The sequence below is a fragment of the Daphnia magna genome, linkage group LG2 (genome assembly GCF_020631705.1).
Source record: "Daphnia magna isolate NIES linkage group LG2, ASM2063170v1.1, whole genome shotgun sequence".
NCBI lineage: Eukaryota > Metazoa > Arthropoda > Branchiopoda > Diplostraca > Daphniidae > Daphnia > Daphnia magna.
In genome coordinates, this window is record NC_059183.1 from 17,690,423 (window position 1) to 17,703,916 (window position 13,494).

A 13,494-nucleotide genomic window follows, 5' to 3' on the forward strand; every position below is an offset into this window, starting at 1 on the left:
TACCTTCAATTTTCACTGTATTATACATTTCAACTTTAAATTTGATATAAAGAACACAGAAACCATCGTCTTTTCGTATAAAATACGCAACATAATCTATTGCAGGAACTTGCACTTCAGAGGGGGAGAAAACAACGCACCATCAGCACACGAGATTTGAGCGCTTGAAATCGACTTTTTTTTTTTTATCGGAAGCAACTCTGTAAGTAGCACAGTTAGTGCACACAGTTATAAAATAGTTTCAATTTAAAAACGCTATACGGTTATGTTGTGACGGGTTATTTGTATGAATGCCGACACGGGGATGTCCATGGCCGTCGTCAGATGCTGTTGAAGAACCTCGTTGGCTTTGTCAAATATAAGTGTGTGTTCTCGTTTCTGTAAGTCAGCGTGCATACATTTGAGTACCTTTAATACAAAAGAAAGAACACTTTTAGAAAACCCATTTTTTTTTTCTTAACAAGCACGAAAAAAAAAAATACGATTACGCAACAAAGACAAACAAGACTACCTTTATTGATCAGGTCACAAACAAAGTGTTTGGATTATTCATTCACCACAAACTGGTTTGACACCTTTTTTAATACTAATCTACGCAAACTATTTTTTTTTTTAATCTGTTAAATTATTGCCGCTAAAATAGATAATCTAGCAAACAGTTAGAAAGCTAAGCGCACCAACCAACATGCATATCACAAGCAATAAGCCATCGAGCAATTTGTAAGCCCGAGTTTGGTTTTTTCCAGCTCCTATCAAGGGCCAGCATTGAAAGAAATAAGTTCGCTAGAGAACTCGAGTGAAAAACAAACAAAGTCGCACATAATTAAAGGCTCTGAAAGGAAACGTTGATAAAGACTGGAATATCCCAGACGATATCTTTATAGGAACACGTTTTATTTGATTGTGTGTACGGAACTGATCTGCGAGTGTAACCACAATTCGGGCCGTAAAATGTCGCAACCAAAAAACAAGTGGATTAATTTTATATCGCATAAATCTTTCGTCCTTAAACACCTGATAATCTTCGGTATGATTGCGAAAAAGGTCATTCTTTTTCGGATGACGAAAGCACGTTTACCCTCGCACTTTTTTATTGTCTAGTGACGTCTTTCGATAAGCAACCTCTCTAACCGGTTGCTCTTACTCACTGAACAAATGTGGAAAAATCATTATGATGCATATTCGAGTCGATGCGAGACTGGCATAGCAGATCAAAACTACGATGTATACGTACAGATTGAGCGTCCAAAACCGATCGTTTTCACCTTGACGGGATGTACGCGAACACATTCTTTCTCTTTTGGTCAAAGGGTGTGGCAGAACAGGCGTGAAGGATACGTTCGTCACTGCGTATGAGCGATGAAGCTAGGCAACAACTTACTTTAAGAGAAGTGTAGTCCACTTCGAGGACACGCTCCATGTCGGCGATGATGATGAGTTTCTCGCATCCTTCGTCGTCGATCACCTCGTTGATGCGATGGCGGAACGCCTCGATGCCGGGGAAATGCAGACTACGGTCACAGATCAGTCGTATCCGTTTGGCTTCGATGGTCGAGGTGTTGACCTACATACAAGAGCGGAGAAAAGATATTATTCAAACCGATTTGTGAAAGCGAAAGAAAAATTGCGACCGCGAAAACATTTTCTTGCCCGGGTGTTATTCAAATAAAAAGGTTTCGTTCAACGACCGAGTCTGGGTTAATGACTACTATAAATATGGGGACGGGTTGAATTTGATTTGAAATACATATTTGGGTTTCGTTTTTTTTTTATATGTAACATACGTACGTAGATGGGCTCGTAGAATGGTTAAAAAAAATGGCGTACCAATTCACGGACTGATTTTCGTTGTTGGACCGGGATCGGCCTCGAAGTGGCATGACCAAGCACCAACTGGTACGAAAAGGGATATCTATCACGTCATCATGCATTGCCACCTTGAAACTACCCCTATTTTAGCACTCTAGTTTATGTTGCGTTGCAACAACTGGATCACTCTCCACCCGCCTTGCGCGTTTTCACTTGACAAAACACGAGGCTGGCCTTTCTCTAAATTAATGGGAGTCTTTTTTTCTTTTAAAGATGAAAGATCTCAGAATGAACTCACCATGGTCGAATCAGCTGACGTCGTTTTGATGACATTTATGGCCTGAATTTCGCCGACAGAGATTTTTGGCTTATTCCCCATGTGCAAGAGGAGCAACAGGTGAAAGCCAGCTCCCAGTATTATGCCAAACTCCATGTTTACCAACAGGCAACTGAAAAACGTCAGCACCAGTGGAAGCAGCTCAATTCCTAGAAGGGAAATTTTACAATCGCCATTAGCATTGAGTCACCGTTTGAAAACTAAATTGGAAATGTTTAACATCAAAAGCAGTTGACGGGCCCACAGGTGCCCCACAATCACCGAGCACACAAAAATAATATAAAATGAATAAATTCATTTCATTATTGGAAAGTGTACTTCTCGATTTCCACATTGGCTTGATTTCTTCGTATTCTACCAAAAACATGACGGATGAGATGACAACGGCAGCTAGCACGGCTTTCGGTAGATAATAGAATGCAGGCATGAGAAGGCCTAGGGCCAATAGGATCACACCGCCTTAGAAAATGAAATAAACACAAAATAAACTGCCATAAGTAATGAGTAATAGAAGCCAATCTGGTTGCAGAACCAACTGATGAAAGCTATAATGACTGATGATGTAGTGAAAAAGAACCTACTTGAAAATACGTTGACCATAGGGGTCCGTACTCCGCTCGACGCTTGAACGGCCGATCGTCCGAAGCTGGCAGATATTGGCATGGCTCCAACAAAGGAGCCGGCGATGTTACCGATGCCCAGACTGATAATTTCCTGAGTAGCATCGGTGCTTTTGCCGTGAGCTTGGGTTCATCGACATTCACGCAATTGGTAGGTTCAGACGGGCCAGTCAATGAGAGGGAAACCCGAAAAGAAAAGAATGGAAATGTCAGATCGTCCATGCTAATACCAGACATTGTTTTTTTTTTAAACGCAGTTGGCTGATATGAAATGAATAAGGAAAAGGATCATTTTGCATAATGATGAAACCTACAATAAGTTTTAGCGATGGCCACTTGCTCCAGGATGGAGACTAACGGGAACAGGGCAATGCCCATGGCACCAATTTCGGCGCAAATGTCCGAAAAATTAAGGATCTGCGTTTCGTCGTCATCAACTTGACGCTCAATCTGAAACGGTGGCAACCGGAATGTGGGCAGTCCTGGCTCGATGTCGCCTAACACATCCGACAAAAGTAATAACTTGTAGATTATTGGATTCAATTCCGAAATGGATTTGGGGGTTGACAGGTATACATGTCGCCAGCACAAGGTCAGAACGTTATGCTCGATTACGTAATGAACATATAAATCGTGGTCTTTCGCTTTTTTTTGTGCTCGTTTCCGTATTAAAAGTAAAACACAACCGCAGACAAAAGAAACTCTTGTTTTTTTAATGTGTGTACCTTTATCAAGTACACGCCTAAGCTGCTGCGCGACGTGTTTAACCTTCCCTCACGCAATATCATAGTTAATCTTACCTTCAAGAATGTGGACAATCACAAATCAATGTTACTTTTTGTTCGCAAAAAATAAAAACTGGGGGGGGGGGGATAATAGGCAATCCCCTTGTCGGTCAGAGACTTTCAATTAATCCATTTATTCCTGTGAACGCATTAGAACTGCGCGCTCCAGGCACCTCACATTTGTGACGTAGGAAGACAACAAAAAAAGTGCCGGTCACGAAGAATCGAATGTCCCGAACAAAAAAAATCGTGCTAATTGCGTTCGAAGAAAAAAATTACGGCTGCGTATAAATCAGCGAGAGTTCGATAGAGAGCGGTACTAGACGATGTATGGCAGTTTTATTACTCGTCAGTGAGATTTCGATTGGCAAATTTCGCTAATTCTCGTTAGATCAGAGTTTTTTTTTTTTTGTTTTGTTTTGTTTAGAGAAAAAGGGTGTAGACAGCCGATTGCGAAATCGATCGGTTTGGTTAAATCCGGCTGTCGTGTTTAAACATTTGAGAGAAAAAAACGGGTAACAAAAGAAAAAAACGTGATGGCGAATTTCAAACCATCGCTCGCTCTGTTTTTTCGTGAGTTGGTCGTCACGAACCGAACCCCAAAAAAAAAAAAATCTTTGCTTTTGCACAAACTGAGCTACTGTTGATTCGAAAAGAGCGTTTAGAAATCGTTAGGACCGGATTAGCCAAGGCCGGATCAATGCATAGTAGCCCGAAGGTTAACCATGACTGTAGCTACATAACAAAGGATGAAGGAGAGGAACGCCCATCAGCCAAAAAAAGACAAGGGAGGGAGGTGGAACAGAATGTCCCGTCAGGCCGCCAGCTAGTTGACTAACGCAGCGTGCACAATAAACAGGACTGCTAAATTCTACTAGTTCTATCAACTACGTATGCAGCCACGGTTAGATGTTTCGCAGCAAAAAAACAAGTTTTAATTGAAAAAAAAAAAAGTGAAGCTTTGGAAGATTGGAAGAAGAAAAAGAACAAAACAAGCAAGTGACAAAATAAAAAAAAAAAAAGCAGAAACGTGTGAAGAAAAGGAAACTGTGAGAATCTGGTAAAGTAAAGGGGAACCGTGTGTTTAACCGATCAAAAAGAGACTAGAAAAATAAAAACAACACAAACCAGAGCAGTGCAGCTCTCTCCAACAAAAGGTAGAATGAAAGAAGAAAAACGCCGTTTTTCTCGGTATACCTGACAAGGTCAATTGATTCAATCCGTTTACTTCCAGCAGGTACGCTGCCAGACAACTGAATATTAGCACAGAAGCGTTGCGACTCGACGAAAGGAACCACAACACCCGAGAAATCCAGCGATTTTGTAAACATGCTTGATCCCTGAAGACTTCAAGATTCATCATACAATTGAGCTTCTTGAAATTCGTAAAAAAAAAGGATGGAAAAAAGAAATAGAAAATAGAAATAGAAAATTAGACGTCGTTCACCAACAACATTTTTGAAAAATTGATTTGACTTACTCGCATAATGAGCAGTAAGAATATGGTTAAAAATCCTAATCCAGCATCATAATAGTTGATGTCGGACAGATTTTCAAAGACCCCGCGCCACACTCCGAGGAAATTGGAGCCTTGGAATTTCAATCCCAACAGTCCTTTCATCTGTGTGGCGATGGCAGTCAGGGCAGCTGCTGAGCAGAATCCTGAAATAACAGGTGCCGATATAAGATCGACTATGAAACCTGTAGGATAAACAGAGTCGATCAGACGGAGTAGCAGTTGTATAGTAGGCCACATCAGTGACAAGAAATTTAGCTTTTCATTTCAGTGGAAATAGGGCAAACAGGATAGAAAGAAAAAAAGAAACCGAAAGTGGAAATAGGGAGGTTTGTGCGGAATATAACTCTCGGGTGAAAGGTTTTTTTTTGTGTGGACGAATAATGGCAAACCAAAGCGAACCAAAAATGAAGAATTAGGGCCAGAAAGGCAAACAACAACAAAGAGCGTTTAAAATAGGACGCACACGATGTAACACAAACACTTTATAACAGGGAATAAAGGAGAGTTCTTACCTAAATTCAATAAACCAATAATTAATTGGATGATGCCAGTAAGAAAGGCTAGGATGACGGCGTAGGCGACTCCGCCCTCGCTGACGTAAGAATTGATCATCAAGGCGAGAACACTGTTTGGCCCGACAGAAATTTCTCTGACGGTGCCGAAGAATATGTACATCAACGGCCCCATAAAAGCCGAATAAAGGCCGATCTAAGGTTGTTTCGATATATCCAATTTGCTTTATAGTGAAACTTTTAACTCTTGATAGCCGTGGCCACAAACCAATTACCAATAAAAAGACACGCACACTAACCAGCAACGGCCAAATAAAAATAATGAGCGAACACTCACCTGTGCCGGAAGTCCAGCCACGGCCGCGTAGCCGATCGTTTGCGGGATGGCCGTCAAGGAGACGGCCATGCCAGCGTTGGCATCGGAAAGAAGCTTGGAAAAATCGTATTTGGTGATCCACGATAAGAATGGTAGCCGTCGGTACAGCAAATCGCGGGTGCACGTTTTCCGCCATCGTTTGCACACACGACGACGCTTTTTATGAATTTCTTCGACGAAATGGCTATCCGATATCCAGGTGCTCATCGTGCTACGGCTGACAATCGATAATTCAGAACCCGCTCCGTACATCTTTGCTTCCCTATCGTGCATGAAGAAAATCCTTATTGAGAAATGACTAAACTAAAACTAGGGCTACGGTGGTGGTGGTGGATTTTGTGTGTGTGGTTCTGTTGGAAGGAACTTGGTGTGGTGGAACTGAGATGGATTTCGATTCAACGTACATCCTGCTGTGTGTTGGCGGCTCGGTCCGAACAGGTGAAGGATCCTCCTGGTTGAAAGGTCCTCCTGGCCTTATGCACCACTGTGACATGTTGGGAAAACTGATCGCACGAGCTATAATTCAACGGCTTTTATAAGTTTCCAGCCCAGGTGGAGGAGTAGTTGCTATATGGCGAGTTTTTTTTTGTTTTTTGTCTTGAGAGGACAAACTGACTTGCTCCTTTCTTCGTAATATGCAAGGGCCACTCCCTATGGCTTTGCAACAGCCAACAAGAATCTTACACACACAAACCAACAGCTGCAAATCGAAAAGGGGGGAACCAAAAACCAAATAATAAAGTAAAACAAAACAACAACAAAAAAAACGTCCATGTAGTATAGGTAGACTAATAGCACGAATCGCTATAGTTCTAGCAGGATGTGGAATTAAAGAGAGAGGGAAGGGTCTCTTTCGCAGCAAGAAAACCAGTCACAAGCCAACTTTGCTAGTCAACTTGTATTGCCCAGAAATTTCACTGTTTTTTTGTTTTGTTTTCTGTTTTCATGCAAAACATGGGTATTCCCGATGTGAGTTTTTTTTTTCTTTCTTTCTTATGATTATTTATTCTTTTCCAGATATAGATCAGTCTCTTTCTCTCTGTCTCTTAACCACCCTCCCCTTCTGTCTCTCCGCCCAGACTCCCTCCGCCCTCTCTCTCTCTCTCTCTCGCTCTCTCATTCTTTTCGCTTGATGTGTATATGTACAAGCAAAAGCAAACCTCAACGGTGGTTCCATCGTCGGGAGTGGGCAGCTCACCCAAGTATGCCCACAGTACAAGAGCGGCTATACTGGTTTTTCACGATCATGTCCTTGGTAATTCCAGCGTTGACTTGACCAGTTATGGCCATATATATCCTTTTGTTGTTGAAAAGCAATCCGAGAACTTCAAAACAAAAGTTGCCGAAAACAGAAGCAATAAACGCAAAAACAAATAAGAATTTTAAAAAATAAATAAAAACAAAACAATTGCAGATAATCAAGTCAGAATATTGCCTAACCAGTTTTTGTTAATATGCAAATGAAACAGCTCTATAGTTTACACATAACATTTTTGATGGAGTATGCGCTTTATTGCATGTTTTTATTTCTGAAAAAGTGTGGGCGTCCGATGTTTCTTGTATTATTATTTTTTTTTTCTCTTCTTCTGAAAATTTGAAAAGTTCAACAGGATCTCGATAACCCTTCGTTGTTCACTTTCAATGCCACGGGATGGTGCTTGATCGCCTCAGTACTTTTTGCATTGTGTCGACCAGCTTGTACTCGATGGTACGAATTTCGTTATAGCCCTTCTCTGCTTCCAACAACTTGTGCCTCGTGGCAACAGAACTATATCGTTCTTTTGCTCGTCAATCTACCTTCACTTTGCTTGTCTACGAGGTCGCCAAGGATTAGAAACACGTCATTTCTATTCTTCTGCACGGGTTGCTCTTAGCTGCCGGCCTGCCGCATCGCAACGCCCTAGCAAACAATGAAACTGGCGTTTTAACTGAAGGCTGGAAAACAGCTCATTTGTGAAGATGTTAAAAAGAAAAAGAAATTGAGGAACCTTCTGCGGTGCATAATGTCCAATTCCGAGATGACCCTTGTGATATACAACATGGAGAGACCTCTTCCTGCGGCCAACCAATTCTTATGACTTGATGTCGTTGTCAGGATTCTCGTTAGACAGTAATTATAGCAGCATGAGTTGACAATTCACCACTAGATGTTTATTGGCTTACTGCCTGTGGAGTTTGCAGTAGAGAGATGGGTTCTTCTCCCGGGTCATCTTACATAAGATTCAAAGCATATTCATTTCGTCTTTTTCCTTCTATACATGTCCTACGGTGGTTACTCTTCAAATTTTGCCATTTTCAACTTTAATCGTTTTTTTTTCTTTTGCTTTCATTTGGTTTTTCCATCTTTTCATTTTCTTCCTTTAGCCAAATCGAATTAGCAAGCAATCGTCATTTTCATAAAACATTGAACCGAAAGCAATGATGCTGAATAACGAGGGGAGAAGCAATTTCAGTGGCCAATCAAAAACTTTCCTCAAAGCGTCCCATATAATTATTGAATTCTCATGTTGCTCGTAGCTGCAGCTGCAATATTCTTCCTCCTTTCTTCCATTTCTTTTTTTGAGTACAATTGCTCAGCTGGCGCGGTGGAATCGCTGATGGAGAACGCGGGACCACCACCAATTGGCATTGCTGTGCTGGCTCTTCGGTATTATGGCATGCTTTGGCATTATTTTAGAGCGAAAAAAAAAAACGTATTTAATGGTCGAAAAGAAACTCGTGGAGATGCTCAAAAAGAAACTAAATAACTTGCCTTCTTCGCACAGACACGCGTATATATAGCTCTAATTTATACACTCTGAGGTTGGTATAGCAATAAGAACAACACAGACTGTACAGACACCCTAGTCAAATATGTATAGAGCGACCTCAATTTCGCTTTGCTAAGCGGTGCAGCGAGCTCTCGGCGAAAGCCACAAAATACAAGGCATGATGACGTAGGCTACGCTATTTAATAATAAAAACGCAAAAGCTTTATTTAGCGTGCACGCATGGCCAACTGCGCATAAGCAATATCTATGGAGCTTCACATTTAGCAGGCTCCAAATAAAGCCCTTCTGTACGGAAAAAAAAACAAAATTGTATGCAAGCAGAACAGGAACCTTATACACATACAAAATAACAAAACGGGAATTTGAAGGTAAATGTAGAGAGCGCCATAAATTCTATCGCACGATTCGTCCAGGAGGCGATGACTTGCCTATAGCTCCTCAGTTATATCTTTTGCTTATAGGGATATGTTAATTTGTTATCAAGCGGATGTACGAAGCGGATCCGATGGTGTCGTTGATTGTGTTACGAACAACAATCAAAAGATAAAACTCTTTTGATTTTTTGAACGCCGCTATACAGTCAGCCCGCGCACTTTCTCGGACCGTTTTGTTGCATAGTCATCATACCTGTGCGTGTTGTTTTGTTCTGCCCATGTATACCGTCATGTAGTAATGGATTTCGGCGTTCGGGGGAATCTAATCGGGGCCATGTTGCGATTTCGTTCGTTTGTCGTGACATGGGAGTGTTTATAAACAAAGGCGTCTATACAACTCGATTCCCGTTGCTGCATGTCAAGTTGATCCCGTTGAAAAAGGATTTCGAGGTGCACGACGCACAGTGGAATTCAGAATACTCGTCAAGACGGCTTGCCATAGTTAAAGGACATTTGTTTGTTTCTATTGTGTACCTACACTTCAAACGCTTTCTTTCCTTTTGTTTGTTACATTGCTCAGCTACCGCCCTCACGTTATTATACTCACACACTTTTTTTTTCTACTTTCAATTGTCGCTCTCTTACTTTCTTTCTCTCTACACGCATTATATTTAGGGTATGCCTGAGTGATTAAATATAGTTTTGGTTTTTATGCATGTGTATGTATAATAGTGTCGGCCAGTGGCGATTTCACTGGGCCAAAGGAGTTGAGAAAAAACCAGAAAAACAAAACAACAACACACATCGACTCTCCCCTATTCAGACCGACATAATATATCTAGTTCCATCTCGAAGGTAAACCTCCTGCCGAAAGTGTGTTTGTATTTGAAAATAGAGACGGTCGCCTACTTGTTGGGCAGCCAACTTCTACGCTGGAGAGGTCACGCGTTGATGAAAAAATAAAATAAAAATTTGACTCGCAAAACGTGAATCAGAGTCAGGGTTATCCAGCTTACTTCAGTGGAACAGTTACAAAAAAGGCATATAAAAACGGAGAGAACTTGAGCTATCAAACACCGATTATAATGGGAGTTTTAGCACGTGTGCGCAATAGCATTCTCACTTTCAATCAATCAAGCGCTACTGGCTATCGCCTCTAAAGCGACGACAACCGACAACAGCGCACATGATGCATTGACGGCTGGAAATCTTTTCTGGGTCAATTGGCGCACAAACGGCAACTTGTTTTTCGCTTTTTGGGGGTTGCAAAAATTGTTGGAAAACAATTTTGCTGCCCCAAGGTATCATTTTAATATTTGCGAATAAGATCAGCGTATTGTACCTTGTGCTGCGTCCCCAGCATTATAAACTATACACACGTATACAAAATTGAATCGTACAGCCTTCCATTGAATGTCAAATGCGCAATAGACGGTGAATACTTCTACTGTAGTTTGAAAATTGTGCTAGATTTTTTCATAGCTGACCGTTGGCTAGTTGGAGAACTACTAGATTTCGTCTTTTCTGGATTTGTGGCCTTTTTGATTGGGTAATTTTTACTCAAGGCCTCACAATCCCTTCCCGTTCCGGTAAACGACACGAAATTCAAATAGTAGGGGAATAACCACTGACGTAGATGAGGGCGAAATCATGTGTCGCCACGCACTAGTCGTGACAATAAGGAAGGACATCTAAATTATTACATCCACTTTATGCCGGAAGGAAACGGTGAGTAGTAAGTCCGGCATACGTCCGAACAACAAATAACGAAGGAAATCACAGCGTCCATTTCATTTCGTACAGCAAGTTTTGATTCAATGATTCTGTGGGTTTTCTAGGTCATAAAACTCACGGTGCTTGGACACGGCCGGACACGGTAACGAGCTGACAATCTCTTTTCATAAATCTATCCTTGCGGTAAATGATTTTTTAATCAACATCTTGGGCAATCAGAGTAATAGGAATATATATATGTTACTTTCCGGAGATCATTCGTGAATGTCAAAGCCAAGTATACAATGCTCGGTGTGATTAAAAGTCTATCGTCTATTTTTTTTTCTCTCCCATTGCAATCAAGTTTTATTATGACTTTGACAAAAGATATTGTCGGTGTCTTGTGTTTGTATTTTACTTCAAACTTTTTGCTTTATTCCTTTGTCCTGTTATCCAGTTTTGTCTAAATAAAATTGCCCGAATTGAACACGGTGCTGGACATTCCACCGTGTAGGTGTGGTCGTTTTCAGTCCACATTAGTGAATGTTCAAGCTTTTCTTAAAAAAAAAGGGGGGCAAAAAAAATACCAAGTACGCACCGAAAGAAAAACAAAAATTAAAAGAGTCAAAACGCACACAAAAAAGTTGATCCTGCAAGGTTACTGCCAAGCAGTCTTAGTTGGGCTTGTCCCTCTGTGCATTTGGTCGTGTTAATACCGAAACAGCTCGGTATGCACCTGCCACTGCTTCAATTAATATCTGAGAAAAACAAGGAAATCAACTTCGCTGTTATTCAGTTGTTAATGAAAATAAGAACAAGGGAATCGGCCGTTTTGTCCGTTCTTTTTAATGTCAACTATTTTCAAAGTAACGAACAATTCAGAGTCAAGGAGAAGGCCTTGCAATGTCGTGAGGAGCTTTGTGAGTACTCTGTAAAAGCTGGTGCATAGTTTCCGCTTCGTTTTCGCCAGACAATTGAGTTCCGCTTCGTGACTTTCTGCGGAAAAACGGCATTCACACTAACTAAATGCCCTTACAAAGATTGACTTCCCCAATCGTCGTCACTTGAACCAATAGCCGGACATTGCGTATACGTATCGCCAAAGACAATCTGGATTTCCTTTCCTTTTTCCCTCTTGGCATCAACAAAAAGGTTAAATGAATTGATCGCTCCAGTGGGCTTGACGGCCAAGTACATTGTGTTTAATATCTTACCAAATACTTTTCCATCCTGGTTCATCCCGGTTCATATAGTTGCCGCATTGCAGCAAGATGTCACCATAGATAGCTATACTATTGCGTGAAATCGCAATTCTAACTTCACTTGAACCTGTTTGTTTGCTGGGGTTTTTTTTTCACGAAAAATGTTGCAATGACGATGGTGTTCCCCAAATTAACCGTTTGTTTCCTTACATAGACAAGTTATCGAGAGGGTTTAGGGAATTAACCTTTCCCCCCTTTCTACTCGACGGCAACAAGCAATAGCCTCATCGTCATCATACTCCGGGTTCATCTGGATCAATCGGGACTAGCTAGTGGCTACAAACGCATGCAGCGCAGTAATAATATCTGCAGCGCAATTTTAGATTACCATGAAAATAACCTGTTTTCTTTTTTTGTTTTTCTCTTTTTAAAAACTTTCTTCGAATAAGTAGGCGATGGTATTCCCCGTCTTCACTCGTTCTAACTAGTTTCCGGTTAACGAGTTCACTTTTCTCCATAGTTTCCATCACCACTTACACGTTTGATTGAGATGTTAACAAGCCGAACATGAAATGACGGATTGCAAAAGAGGAAATGCAACAGAATCTTTTGGGGCATCTAATTGAGCAATTTGCCTTCATCGGACATTCTTCGCCGTCAAGCCACAGATGGTACGCGGCCGACATTTTTCGGCTTTAACTTCAGTAAATGCGTATTGGTTGGCCACACCCACAAAGTAGCCTTGTAGAACTGTGAAAATTGACCGCCAAAAAGCCAATAAACCAGAGTAGCGTAAAGAAAAACACAAAAAAACCACGCTATTCAATATGTTTGAAAGAAAAGGCAAACTTGAATATTTCTCATTGGGAAAACACTGATACGCAATTCCTTCCGCAATGCGGGAGGGGTGTTGGAAATAGAAATCAATTGTCAATGTCGAGGGCAAAACAGAATTGTTGAGATAACAAAGGACCCAATTACTACATTGCACAGCAAATTAGTAATTAGTTAATCATTAAGGTAGCGGCGGCATCTTTGTGCTCTGTAAGGATTTTAGGAACACTCCGTGAATCCTTGTCTATCGCACTGTCAAGAAACTCGACAAAATTTTGCATCTACGTATCATTGTGTCCTTCTAACCGGTTGCTTCGCCACGAGTACATAATGGCCAACAATTTGAATTAGACTATCGTCAACGAAGAGAGAGGTACATGCTGAATGATAGAGGGTGGAGTACATTGCAGCTCAGTTCGTTGTAGCGACTTGTCAGTAACCTTGAACGTTTCCTTTATACGGACTAGTCACGCCTTTCGAAATCGCATCATCTGATGGATTCCCAAACTAAGTCACAGATACTTAAATGTTTCGGTGCTACAACTCTGATTTTAAGTCTGTATTATGACACGGTGAAATGTCAAATTTCGCACTTTCCGAAGGTTGACTTTGTTGATATTGCTGTTGTGACACAGCAGAGAT

General features: G+C 41.1%; 1 protein-coding gene across 3 annotated transcripts; it reads right to left on the bottom strand.

Moving 5' to 3' along the window:
* On the bottom strand, window positions 1-6,524 carry LOC116917033 (sodium-independent sulfate anion transporter). Of its 3 annotated transcripts, XM_032922386.2 has the most exons (12): window positions 6,363-6,524; window positions 5,920-6,220; window positions 5,583-5,778; window positions 5,032-5,252; window positions 4,749-4,926; window positions 3,081-3,263; window positions 2,728-2,889; window positions 2,465-2,605; window positions 2,108-2,295; window positions 1,828-1,893; window positions 1,382-1,564; window positions 1-408 (listed from the first exon to the last, which is right to left on the bottom strand). In XM_032922386.2, the coding sequence occupies exons 1-12, from the start codon at window positions 6,449-6,451 to the stop codon at window positions 256-258; spliced, it is 2,061 nt and encodes a 686-aa protein (XP_032778277.2). In that variant the 5' UTR covers window positions 6,452-6,524; the 3' UTR covers window positions 1-255. The 3 variants fall into 3 exon arrangements, with proteins under 3 accessions (XP_032778277.2, XP_045026007.1, XP_045026008.1); XM_045170072.1 differs by lacking the exon at window positions 1,828-1,893; XM_045170073.1 differs by lacking the exons at window positions 1-408; window positions 1,382-1,564; window positions 1,828-1,893 and adding an exon at window positions 1,900-2,049.
* Between the last annotated feature and the right edge of the window lie 6,970 nt (window positions 6,525-13,494).